General features: G+C 34.2%; 1 protein-coding gene across 3 annotated transcripts in view; it reads right to left on the reverse strand.

Annotated features, from left to right (window-relative positions):
- PAM (peptidylglycine alpha-amidating monooxygenase) overlaps positions 1-13,999 on the reverse strand; it is a 107,899-nt gene that overhangs the window by 63,015 nt on the left and 30,885 nt on the right. For all 3 annotated transcript variants that reach the window (XM_070938759.1, XM_070938758.1, XM_070938757.1), the window contains exons 5-7: positions 12,785-12,870; positions 12,003-12,086; positions 785-833 (exon numbers count right to left, since the gene is read on the reverse strand). In XM_070938759.1, the coding sequence (XP_070794860.1) occupies positions 785-833; positions 12,003-12,086; positions 12,785-12,870 (219 nt within the window). The remainder of the gene's footprint in view (positions 1-784; positions 834-12,002; positions 12,087-12,784; positions 12,871-13,999) is intronic.

The raw sequence follows: 13,999 nt of genomic DNA on the forward strand, positions 1-13,999 counted from the left end.
CTATTTTAGAAAACGTGATCTCTTTCCAGACTTTGGCCTAAGATGACGATGTAAGTGTGTTGGAAGAATGTGGGGTGTTCTCTCTGGGTTAACCATCATCTGTTGCTGATTGGGTAGGTTTCTTTTCTGTTTTATTCTTGTACAATGACAACACTGCTTGGAAGTGGATATGTTAAAGAAATAAATGTTTACATAGACTCCTCTTAACCCCCATCTCAAATGAAAATAAATGAATCCATTAGTTGATGGATTAGTTAACTGCAGGTGAAAAGAAAATTAAAGGACATGTGACGAATGCATATAAAGTCAAATATCCTCTTTGCATGGGGGCAGGAGAGACGGTGGCATAACTGAGGGGTAAAATGAAACAAGCAAGCCATGTTTTATAATTAAAGAAACTGCGGTTAAAGAACAATTCATAATCAAGCAGCAAAAAGTAACTAGATTTGTGCTAAATAAACTTCTTACCACTGAAAGCTAAAGATAAAAAAAGTAGTAGTTGGCAATCCTTTCTAAGGAATATTTACTTTGGCTACATATGAAAAAGTCAAACATTTATTTTTCAAGATAGAAAAGACAACAAATGTACTTTGCTCAAAACAGCCTTTCTACAATTTTAGAAATATATTATCAAGTCACTTTGAAGAATGTATTCATTAAATAATCTGTCTTGTTTACAGGATGTACCTGGACTATCACTAGAATTCTATTCTGTTAAAGCTCATATTAATCTTTGCAAAAGAATTGGAAAAGATATTTAAGAAACTACATGAAATATACTTACTTTTGATTAGTCAACTGTAAAGTCACTCCTGAACAGTCTTTGTGTTTATCTGCAAAAATAAAATATTAGTATTGAGTACAATAATTAAGTATATGACTAGATAATTGCTTATTGGAAATATCAAGTATGAAGACCAAATGTTTATAGTCTAAAAAGACAAGAAGCCAAAAGAGGGGATTAAAAAACCTTTTCTTTAGTCCCCTCCTTTGGGCTTCTTGTCATTTTAAACTATAAACATTTTGGTAGCTCTCCTCATCTTTTAACCATATGGATTGCTTTAAGAGACAATAGTTTCTACACAAAATACTTTAAATAGCTGGAAAATAAACAGTTGCTAGTTAAAGAAAAGCTTAAAAAAACAAATGAGTAAGGAAGATCATTACAGAGGTATGGAAAAATAGAATTCCTTTTAGAAAATACAGATCACATTATAACCATTCTTATTTCATCCTAAAACAATCCTGTGAAGTAGTTTGCTTTCATTTTACTAAGTCAAAGATGTTCCACTGACTGATTACAATTTGCCAAGAGCAACTCATTATCTTTAGCCAAGCAAAGAACTGGATAGTTTTTCTAGATCTAGTCAGGCATTACTGATCCAGAAAGGGCAGATGGTACAAGAAAAACAGAAACTGCATTGGAATAGAGAATGTTCTACATGCATTTACTCCAGATTCAATGGTCTTATACAAAACATTCATATATTTCAATTCTTGATTCATTAAAAAAAATTCAAATCAAATGCAGAAATCGACAGTTTATAAAACAGCATTGCAGGGGATTTCTAAGGAGGTAAAATGATATGTAATTGCTAGAATCTGAAATTTACTTCACCCCAAACTATATAAGATTATAGAATTCACAAGCAACCATTATCACATTTTCATCTGTAGTAAATAAAAACAATATGAGAATAAACATCACAAGCAAAACCCCGGGGAAATAATTGCTCCCTTTAAATCTATACAGCTATATACTGTACTTCAGAAAAATTGCCTGGTGTACTAAAGCAAAATAAAAACTTCAGCTTTGCGTAACAAATAGGTCTCTTTTTTTTGCAAATAACATACTCCTATATTAAATACATATGATGTACAAACTTTCTAACAGAATTCAAACATATGGACCTCTCTTTTTTTGTTCTTATACCTCGATTTTCAAAAATGGAAATGTCTAACCAATTTTGTCTTGAAAAAAAACAAGATCATAAAATTTCCTTTCTTGGCAAGTACTACATACGCTACATGGGTTGCCTGAACACAATGATCCTTATAGAGCGTATGTTCGTCCCCATTTGCCTCTCAGTCTAGGATAACTCCTTTGATTTTTGCATTTCAGTTAGACAGCAAGTATATATTCCTTTAGAACAAATGAATTATTAGCTTCTATTTGCCCTATGGCAATGAGAGGAAAATATATTCAACCTACTCTCGGAAGCAGATTTCTTTCAAACTGATTCTCTAGGCAGCGTTTCCAACAGAGATCAAACAAGAATCTATGCTTACTACTGTGGATTTAATAGCACTTCTGAACTGCAGAGTCTCTATAGCAAAATCCATTGTGATAGGAGTATCAGCTCCAGATTCTTTGATCACTAAAAAAAAAATAAATGGTAACTGCCACTCAAACGATACATTAAAGGTTTATAAAACTAAAAAAATCCTAAAACCTACTTATTGTACCATGGTTATGTTTTTTAAAAAGCCCAGAAGAAATAGAAACCAATTTTCCATTCCTGACTTATTTGTGAAATATTACACATGGAAGTGGTGATAAATGTACCCAATGTTAATAAAAATAATTTGTTATTGACTTCCGGTGGCACCGCAGGCGCCAAAGACGCTCCTTTTGCGAGCGCTAGCCCCGCAATCTCGTAAAGCCGCTAGAACAGCGCAAATCAGCTGTCTAGCAGCTTGAAAACTTTCTCCCCAGGAAAAGGGGAGGAAGAGAGCAGATGGGCGTAGGTAGAGCTCCCCAAGGAGCCCCAGGAACAATTCTGGGGCTCGAAGGGTGAGAGCTCCCTGGAAGCCCGACAGAGCTCCGGATCCGGGACGTTTCTGCTTTAAGCAGAAGAAGACGCTGCGACCATCCCTGCAAACAACGCTTGGAATAAACATCATTCGGAAGCAGGCTGAGCAAACTCAGGAGAGATCAGATTTGCAAGTACTGAACTTTAACTCCAAATGTGTATTACTTCCTTCTGATTCATTAAGGGGAGAAAGTGAAACCAAGATGGCGATTGAGCTTTAATGGGGCGTGAAAGCAAAAGTTAAAAAGGAAAGTTTCGTTTAGCGCTGGTACCTCCTGTTCAAAAATTAGAGATTTTTGCTTTTAAAAAAAAAAGATTAAAAGCTAAAAAGACTACAGCAGTGATTTTTTAAAAAAAGGATTGATATTATTTAAAGACTGAAAATTTTTGGATTTGGTGGATTTGTTGTACTGGCTGCTGAATAAATTCAAATTGGAAACTAAAAATGGCTTCAAAACAAATAAAGGCTATGGTCCCCAAAAGTGCTGGGAGCTCGCCAGCTCAAACATCTAAATTGCAATCTCTCTCTGTTCCAATGGAACCCTCAATATTAACACTTGAAATGTTGCAGGAAGCCCTTAAAATACAAGCCTCTGTTATAGAAAAAAAAATTACTGCGGTGTTTGAGGATAAAATTTGAGATGTTGCTGAGGAGATAGTTCAAATTAAAGAGATTATTCAAAAACGAAATCAAGAAATTAGAGAAGATATTATCATGGCAGTTCAAGGTCTGGCAGGCCATATTGAAGCAATAGGTGAAAAAGTGGAAGAAATCAAGCAGTCTAATGAGAACTTGGAAAATAAAATGGGAGAGGTGCAGAATAAGATGAATAAGATCCTTGGATGAGTACGGACAACAAATTATTAGCTAAACTATTTAGTAGAACTATTTAGTCTAACTATTTAGTAGAATATGACCTGATGGAAGAAGTGGTTAAAGACCTGATGGAAGAAGTGGTTAAAGACCCAATGTTAGCATGGGCCAAAAATATTGGGAAAAATATAAATTTGGAAGAATAGGATCAAATATGGAACAACAATATAAGACTTACTAAGGCAACTACCTACAAGGAGAACCAGTACAAGATGATCTATAGGTGGCACCTAGCACCAGCTAGGATTGCCAAGATTTATCCCAACTTAAATCCAAAGTGCTGGAAGTGCGGACACCAGCAAGGTACTTTCTACCATTGCTGGTGGACCTGCTCTCAAGCAAAAAAATATTGGAAGATGATTGGCAATTGGCTTTCAGAAATAATAGGTGAAACCTTTGAATTAGACCCTAAAATATTTCTCCTGGGAATTCTCAAGACAGAAATGGCAAAAAAAGAAGAAATACTTGGCAGTGCATATAACAACAGCAGCAAGAATCGCCTTCGCTCAACAATGGAAAGAGAAAAAAACACCAACTAAGGAACAAGTAATCGGCAAAATAATGGAATGTGCCGAGATGAACAAATTAACGCTAGAAATTAATGATAGAAAAGATTCTGACTATTATAGCGTGTGGGACAAGTGGTACGGGTGGTTAGAGAAGAGGAAGATGAAATAAAAAATGAAAGAGATCAGAGTGAGTACAAGAAATAGTTAAATGAAATAGAAAGAGAAGATGTACTGTAGATGGTAGAAAATATAACGAGGCAAGGAAAGGTTACATGGGTAAGCAAAAGATATGACTTATGTATTTATTAATTTACCTTTATATATATACACATTAAGAATGTTATAAGAACATATTTTTATACCATGTAACTGTCTAGCATAGATTATCTATATGTACAAACATCTATATTTTTATTTATTTCTTTTTTCTACACTATGTAACCGGATGGATAAAAATTGTATTATTATAATTTCTTAACAATAAAACACTTAAAACCAAAAAAAAAAAAAAAAAGGAAAGACCTGAGGCCTATGTGATAATGATACAATATAGAGATATGGAATTTGCTTTGAGAATAAGAGGCCTCAAAGAAAATAAGCAAGAGAATTTGAGAGAGATCTTTTCAGAAGCATTTACACAGATAATGGGAGATCAAAAAGCAAATCTTGAATGGCAAATTGACAAAATTTACCGTGTCAATTCATGGGTTGCCAGACAGAAACATCTAGCAAGAGACATTGTAGTCTATTTTACAACAAGGAGAATACGCAATGAAATCTTACAAGTCACCTTTAAAAACAAACTTCAAGTGCAGGGACAGGAGGTTTTAATACTGAAAGAAATCCCCCCCCCCAAAATGTTGAGAGCCAGAAGGGATTATGCCTTTCTGGTGGAAGGACTGAGAAACCATCAGATACAGTACAGATGGGAGGTTCCAGATGGACTAGTGGTGAACTATTCAGGAGAAAGATATCGTCTTAACTCAGTGTGGAAGGCAAGAGATTTTTACACCAATGTACTAAAGGCTGGATGCCCACAGTCCCCAGAAGCTAGAAGGAAGACGGAAGCAGAGGGGGCAAGAAAGGGGGAGAAGGAAGAATCGTTGGCACAGGCCCAAAGGGGAGCTTTGATTACTCAAGAAGATTTAATACAACTTTCAACTACTGCTCAAGCTTTGGAGGTGTTCGACAAAATAGAAGAACCTAAGGATCAAAGACAGACCCGAACCGCAGCCAAGCGTCAAGAAGAATTAAGACTGCAGCAACTACAGATGATTCAAGAAACTAAAAAAACAGAAGCAGTGGGAGGAGCAAGACCAAAAAGTAAAATGCATGGAGATTTCCAGCAGATGTTCCAAAAGTTTCAGGCGGCCAAGAATGGCAACTAGATTTCTGACTTGGAATGTTAATGGCCTAAATTCACCACAAAAGAGGAGAAAAATATTTCATTATTTGAAACAGTTTAAAAATGATGTAATCTGTTTACAAGAGACTCATATTAGAAGTAAAGATCAAAAATATTTAATAAATGCAAGGTTAGGTATACATTTTGTTGTATCTGCTCCCGAGAAGAAGAATGGTATAGTTATATACCTAAAAAAAGACTTAATTGCCAAATTAATTGAAGCAGATGATCCAGGAAGATTTTTAGCAATTGAATTTTTAATAAAAGGAGAAAAAATACTTTTAATTGGAGTATATGCACCGAACCAATAGCAGGAAAAATTTTATAAGCTTTTACATTCCAAGTTACTACAATGGGATTACAAATCATGCATTTTATTGGGCGATTGGAATGGAGTGTTGGACACTAAAAAAGATAAGAAGGGGCTCTTGCAAAATATCTCAACGCGTGCTAGATTGCCAAAATCGTTTTTTGAAATGATGGATGATATGGAGTTGAGAGATATCTGGAGAGAGAGGAACTCTGAAGAAAATGACTTTACTTTTTTCTCTGATAGACATCAATCTTTCTCTAGGATTGATTTCATATTAATTATTAATGATCTTTTTTCTAGGGTGAAGAAGATGAAGATCTGCCCAAGAGTTTTAACGGATCATAGTCCAGTTTGGATGGAATTAGAGTATGGAATGGTATTTAAGAGGTCTTGGAGGTTAAATGAAAATCTGTTTAGATATGAGGAAAATGTAAAAGAATGCAAAAAAAATTATGAAAGAATTTTTTATTATAAATATGCATAAGGGTACATCTATGAAAATGGTTTGGGATGCAAGTAAAGCATATATGAGAGGTATTTTGCTATATTTGAATAATAAACATAGATGTAAACAGGAAAAAAAAGGAAGGACTTAGAAGAGGAAATTAAAAAAAACGAACAAGCTTTGATATTGAACCCAGCAGACAAAAAAAAAGAGAGAGGCAATTAACTTACTGCGAGGGCAATTTAATATGCTAATGGCAGATCAGGTCGCAACTAATTTGCAATATGCTAAACATAATACTTTTTGCAATGCTAATAAACCAGGGAGATGGTTAGCATATCTGTTAAGGAAAAAAAATAAAAGTCACGGACCATAGAGAAAATAGAATATAAAGGTAAAGAGATTTATCAGCAAAACATGATTAAAAAAGCATTTTTAGAATTTTACACGAGGTTGTATGCTAGTGATAAAATTCAAAGTATAGATGTAGATAGATACTTACAGAAAGAGAATATTCCTATAATTACAAGACAGCAAAGGGAGGGTTTAAATCAACCAATAACTTCCGAAGAGATCATGCTTGCAATTAAGCAGTTGAAAGTGGGTAAAGCCTCTGGGACGGATAGTTTGACAGCTGCTTATTATAAACACTTGCAGTTAGAAATGGTGGGACCACTCAAAGAGTTATTTATCAACATACAATCTGGAGGAGATGTACCCCCATCCTGGAAGACAGCTTTTATTTCTCTGATTCCAAAGAAGGAGCAAGACCACACTCAGCCAAAAAATTATAGGCCTATACCACTTTTAAGTACAGATTACAAGATTTTTGCTAAAATACTAGCAAATAGGTTAATGACAGTCATGCAACAAATGATTCATAATGATCAAACTGGTTTTTTAAATGGTAGACAAATGAAGAGTAATGTAAGGCAAGTGGTTAACCTATTAGAGTATTTGGGGAAGAACAACCAAAGCCCTGCGGTGCTAATATTTCTTGATGCAGAGAAAGCATTTGATCGATTGAATTGGCATTTCTTATTGAAAACAATAGAAAAGATGCAGTTTGGAGCATATTTTACACAATCTATTAAGGTAATATATCAGAAAGAAACAGCGCAAATAATAATTAATGGTAGTTTAACAGATACTTTTAATATAGAAAAAGGAACAAGACAAGGATGTCCCTTGTCCCCATTATTGTTCATCTTGACTTTGGAATTTTTGTTGAGTAAGATACGTGGGTCGGACAAAATAAATGGAATTAAAATTAGGCAGTATGATTACAGAGTACGAGCATTCGCAGATGATTTGGTTGTTACTTTAACCCAACCATTACAGTCGGTTGTAGGTTTAATGGATATAATTAAGCAATATGGGTAAGTATCTGGATTTAAAATAAATGCAGGGAAAATGAAGATAATAACTAAAAACATGACTACAAATCAAAAAGATGAATTAGAAAGATTAACAGGATTTGAAATAGTAAAAAAAGTTAAGTATTTGGGGGTTTATATTATGACATCAAATGCGAAATTATTCACGCATAACTATGATCCGTTGTGGCAAAAAATACAGAGAGAGATGGAAAACTAGAAAAAATTACAATTATCCTTGTTAGGAAGAATAGCAGCAGTAAAAATGAATGTTTTGCCTAAATTTTTGTTTCTTTTTCAAATGATACCAATACTTAAAAAAGATGAAAATTTGAAGATATGGCAGAAGGGTATTAATAATTTTGTCTGGGCAGGGAAGAGACTGAGAATAAAACAAAAAATAATGCAGGATATACGTGAAAGAGGAGGTCTCAAAATGCCCAATTTAAGACTATATTATGAGGCAACTGCCCTATCAGCAATGAGTGATTGGATGAACTCAACAGAAGAAAGAATATTGAATATTGAGGGATATGATTTGATTTACGGGTGGCATGCTTATTTACTATATGATAAGAAAGTGGATAAGACTTTTAAAAGTCACATATTAAGGAATGCTTTATTGCGTGTCTGGAAAAAGTATAAGTATAAATTAAATGAGAAGTTACCAATGTGGGCAATACCCAGACACGCGATAGAGAATAAAAGTGTAGAGCAAAAACAAGATGTGATTACATACAAAGAGCTTCTTAACAAGGAAAGAGGTATACTACAACTAAAATCTTTAATCAACTAAGAGAAGACAGGATAATTCAAACATGGTTTCAATATGTACAGCTGCAAGCTAGATGGAGAGAAGATCAGAAAATTGGTATTTTGCAAAATGAGAACTTGGTAAAACAGATTAGAGATCAAAGTCAAATGCATATAAAAAGGTTGTATAATGCATTGGTAGAAATAGATTCAGAAACGGAGTTAGTTAAGGACTGTATGATAAAGTGGGCACAAAATATTGAAGAACCAATAATGATGAATAATGATGTAAACGTGGGAAAAAATATGGGTTAGAAATGTGAAGTTTACGCAAGCCCAAAACTTAAGAGAGAATTTTTATAAAATGTTTTATAGATGGCATCTAGATCCTAAAAAGCTAGCCTGTATGTATCCAAGTGTGCAACCCAAGTGTTGGAGATGTGAATATGATGATGCCACGTATTATCATTTATGGTGGACATGTAAAAAAATTAAGGCATTTTGGATAAAAATATGATGGATTATTCAAAATATTCTCAAAAAGAAGATAAAATTTATTCCACAGTTCTTCTTGTTAGGTATAATTACAGATTGTACTGTTATAGAGACTAAGTTGATTTTAAATTTAATAACAGCAACCAGACTTTTGGTGGTGCAGTATTGGAAGAAGGAAGACTTACCAACTATTGAAGAATGGACACTAAATGTAGTGAATTTAGCAGAGATGGCCAAAATTTCAGCGTATTTGAAGGACCATTCAAATGAAAGATATATATCGGAATGGAGAAGATGGATTGACTATATTCAAAACAAATATCGGACTAAAAAGCTTCAATTAGCTTATGAATGAAATCAACTTTTTCTTTTTGAATTATGTTTTGTTAGTTAAAGGGGAGTTAAAGAGCAAGAGAGAATTAAGAGCCTACAAAAAGCTAGCATATTTTGATTTATGTTTGTTAAATGTTATACCCTGTATTTGCTCTGGGAAGTCCGGGGTGGGAGGAGGGGGGTTGGAGGGAGAGGGGGGATGGGGGAAGGGTGGTGGGTGGAGAACAGAAGGGAGGGGAGGAGGGACGGGGAAAAAATTGTTGTAATATTTGATAAAATTTGTTATTGACTGTTCTAAACTAGATAAAAATATAGGGCAAACATAGTCACAAATAAGAAAATGATAAAAACGTTTACTTAAAAGTTTATCTTAAATGTCATCTCTTGCTACATAATGTATGAAGGCATGTGGAGGAATGCTTGTAGATGCACATCTAAGATATATCTATAAATGCACATTTCAAAGATTAGGAAAGAGTCAATATATTTAAATAGGAAATGGCCACTTAAAACAAAATTATCTTTTTAATTAAGTTAATACTTATGATAAGGAATACAATGGATTTTGTTCTTCTTTTGAAGTTTTGCCAATGTAGTTTATGATGAAGACCTAATGAATCTTATGAAGACCAGTTCCTGAATAAAGAAATAGTGTCTTGTGTATCACAAACTTTGTTAAATTAAACAGCTGGAAATACTGACGTGATATCTCTGATGGCAATTATATGGAAATGGTTAAATTTTCCAGTCTAGCCTAGAAGAAATTCCTAGCCGTTTCCCATTCAAATAATAACAGTTTCAACATTGTCTCATTTTTTCAGGAATTATCAAGATCAGCTGTGAAACAAATTTACTAAGAGTGGAAATTAACATAGTTTAAAAACAATGTCTAATTTCTCCAGTCCCTTATAAGCTCTTCATAAGAATGTATTTTTACTATAAACAAATTTGAAGCTGTTTAAATACACAATAAAATATAAACATTAAAATAAACAGAAAAAAGTAATCAGATTACTTTGGAAGAAGAAAATCACATATATGTTAACTAGGTATAATTACATGGATCAGAGAACATGTTGCGAAGAATAATAAAGACTACTATAAACTCCCCAATGCCTTCAATTTAGCCTTCAAGAGAAGATAAGTAAGGGGAAGATAAGTAATCTACAAAATATTATCAAAGTGCAGTTTAAATTAATTTCAACTGAGCTAACAATAGTTACTATGAATTACTGATTTGCTGCGCTTATCAAAAAGAGGTCCTTGGCATTTATAAATCAGAATCCATTTTCACTTGCTAAAACCCACAGACACAAGATACAATCATTACTGGAATGTACTGCAATGGCATGCTGTCACAACTGTGAGATTTACATGAACAAACTACCAAAATGGTCTATAATATTTGAAAAAACTGAAATAGTTTTTTTCTAGACACTAACAGAAATATAGTGAATAAGCATAATCTTTTCTTAATTTAACATCCATTTTATTTTATTCAATTTAATTAGTCTACCACAGGGGTCCTAAAACTTTTTAAACAGGGAGCCAATTCACGGTCCTTCAGGCTGTTGGGGGGCCGGACTGGCTGGGTAGGCTTGACTAAGTGATCATGTGACTGGGTGAGCATGGCCAATTTAGCAGTCCATTAAACAATACACAAATTAAACTTTAATTTATTATGCTTCTGGGGATAGAAAGCAGGTTAGTGAAGGGATGTGGCTGCCTTGGGGGGAGGTATGAGTGACTTCTCTCTCTCTCTCTCTCTCTCTCTCTCTCTCTCTCTCTCTCCCTCTCTCTCTCTCTCTCTCTCTGTGTGTGTGTGTGTGTGTGTGTGTGTGTGTGTGTCTTTCTCTCTCTCTCTCTCTCCCTCCCTCCCTCTTTCTCTTTCTCTACAGAGGCCGAGGAGGCCAAAAATGGGCCCGTTTTTGGCCTCCTTGGCCTCCATTACCACTCTGCCGCCCAAAAATGGTGCTGTTTTTGGCCTCCAGAGGCCTCTGCACATCCCAGTTTTGGCCTCCTTGGCCTACAGAAGGCAAGTGGGAGCCGGCGGGTAGGGTGGGTGATGCGGGCGGAGCAGCTTCTTGGTCCCGCGTGGGCTGGATTAATGGCTTCGGTGGACTGTATCTGGCCTGCGGGCCGTAGTTTGAGGATTCCTAGTCTACCATCATGATTTCAGAAGACTAGTTAAAAAGAAAAGATTGAAAAAAGGAAAGTACTATAATGGGTACTTAAAATTTAATTCTTTCCTTTAAAAAAAAGGTTATTTAAATTTACTGAGTCTAACATGAAATTGATTCATTTTGCCCTAGTTCTAAGGAGATATTCTTGGTATTATCTCTCCTGCCTGCCCAAATCTTAATATGGAGGAGGATAGCAGGAAGAATCTCAAGAACTTCAATGGAAATCCTCAAGGATTATGTGTTTATGGATCTCAAAAGAGGCCATGTTAACTAGTATTCAAAACTGAGACTTGTTCATTCTCAATTATGCAGTGAAATATGAGGACAGAGACTGGAACTATCACCAGTTAGAAAACTTCCATTGTGTTCCACCAAAATAATTTTGGAAATCTATCAGCCTATTGAAAGATTTATTCTAAATTTAATAAAAGAAGCTCTGCCATCTCATAGTAGGCACATTTATTTATCTTACTCATAACAGCAAGAGTAAAGATTTTACATACCTTTGAATGCACCAATATCCCCATAATGGACTTGGAGAACAAAATATTTGCTCCCTGTTTCTCCTCCAACTTTAAACCCAACACCTTCAGAGGGAAGAAAGGGTGAACTCACTTTATCATATTCAAGCATATTCTTAAAGGAAAAAAAAACTAAAATAAAGAGCATATTATTTTAAAGATTTAAGATACAATGCAACATTTTGCATTTATATTCTCTGAAGAAGCTATCCCTAAAGTACGTGCTTCAAGGAAAATAAATATTGCAACAGATAATTCTGCATGATAGTTCTGAATTTGTCTCTAGTTTAAGAAGAACAAAATCAAATAGAAATAGTGAGATATCCTGGTTCATATCTGATTTACTTATTTATTTTTATTTGTTTATAATGTGGAAATATGGAAACTGTTATAAGATTTTGAAAATCACCTTCATTTTGAAAATATTTTTGACATATCCTGCTACAAGCCAAATAGATTTACTAATATTTTATAATGTATTAGCCATAAAAGGTATTGGCAACTGCAGTTAAAATAAAAAAAAATCAGCAGGAAGATGCACTATTTAATGTGTTCAGCTGTACATTAAAAGTATGGGGGGGAGAGAATTCCCAAGCACCCCTTTTTATAGTAAATTGCTAAGTGAGCAATTTAATTCTCTGAAAACCTAATTATTTGAATAAAAATATTCACTACTATTACAGTAATACAGAAATTAGTGCACTAAATGGCTTTTTCTATTATTACATGTTGTGTAGAATACTATATCACAAAAAATCTGATACCTTTTGGCAATCTTGTTGGTGGTGCATTTCTTGCCCAAGCATATAAGATATCACTTGTGTCCGTACATGTTTCTCCATCACAATTCCTAGAAAACATACACACACAAACATAAACATAGAATCTCTTTTAAGTTGTGTCCCCCAACCTCATCAGACCTCTCATTTCACATCTCATTGGAAAAGCTACTTCTATTATTAGGCATCTTCATTTTAAAAAAAATGCTTTTGAACCATGACATATTTTACAACCTATAATCAATTTTTAAATGTTTTTCAAGGTATTGAAGCACTTGTCCTTGTTGTCATCATTGTCATCAGCAGTAGCAACATATCCTGAATGTGGAGTATATTTATTATATTCATAATCTTCCATTCTACCGTTAAATTTAATATAGTTTATATAGCCCTATCCTTTGAAGCAGCTTCTGAAGTAGGTTAAGATAAAACAGAACCTGATATAAGGCTGTCCCAGGAAATGGATTAGAATAGGAAATGGATAAGAATTGGAATCTTTCCAATCAGATCCTCTAACTACTATAGCATATTGGCCCACATCAATCAATCAATCAATCAATCAATCAATCAACCAATCAGTCAATCAGTCATACTTCTTATCACAGTTATATGTGTTTCTTGTTTATATCCATTTAAAGATTAAAGTACTACAATATGGATATCAGAAAGGGATTCAATAAGAGAAAGCAAAAAAGAAAGACAGACTTATGTATCTGTCATAAATTGTGTCATAATTTAGCTGATTCAGCTGATCAAAAACCTGAACGATGCTGATCACATTACTCTGATAACTGAAGGTACGAATAATCTGGGTTGTCTGGTAATAAAAGACAGGGTATGCTGTGAAAAATGGCATTAATATTTAAGATACAGAAAACTAAAGCAATGAGAACAGGTAAAGCAACCAGAATTAAAATTCATACCGATAGCTTCTGTTTTTGAAGACTACTCTGTGAAAAAGTCAAGAACTACACCATAGACTAGTGCTAGGTAGGAATGCAATGAAAGCTTTGAAAAGATATTTAGATCAATTGATGTAAATACTTAGGATAGAAATATATACTTCTATATACTTAGGATAGAAAATATATTGATCTTTTGAAGTTTGGTGTTGGAGAAACCACCTGAAAATACCACGAGTAGCCAAGAATTTAAACTAAAGGATCACTGAACAAATTCTAGAGTTCTAACTGAAGGCAC

This window comes from Pituophis catenifer, unplaced genomic scaffold, assembly GCF_029215685.1.
Source record: "Pituophis catenifer annectens isolate HBS135680 unplaced genomic scaffold, rPitCat1.0.hap2 SCAF_2, whole genome shotgun sequence".
Taxonomy (NCBI): Eukaryota; Metazoa; Chordata; class Lepidosauria; order Squamata; family Colubridae; genus Pituophis; species Pituophis catenifer.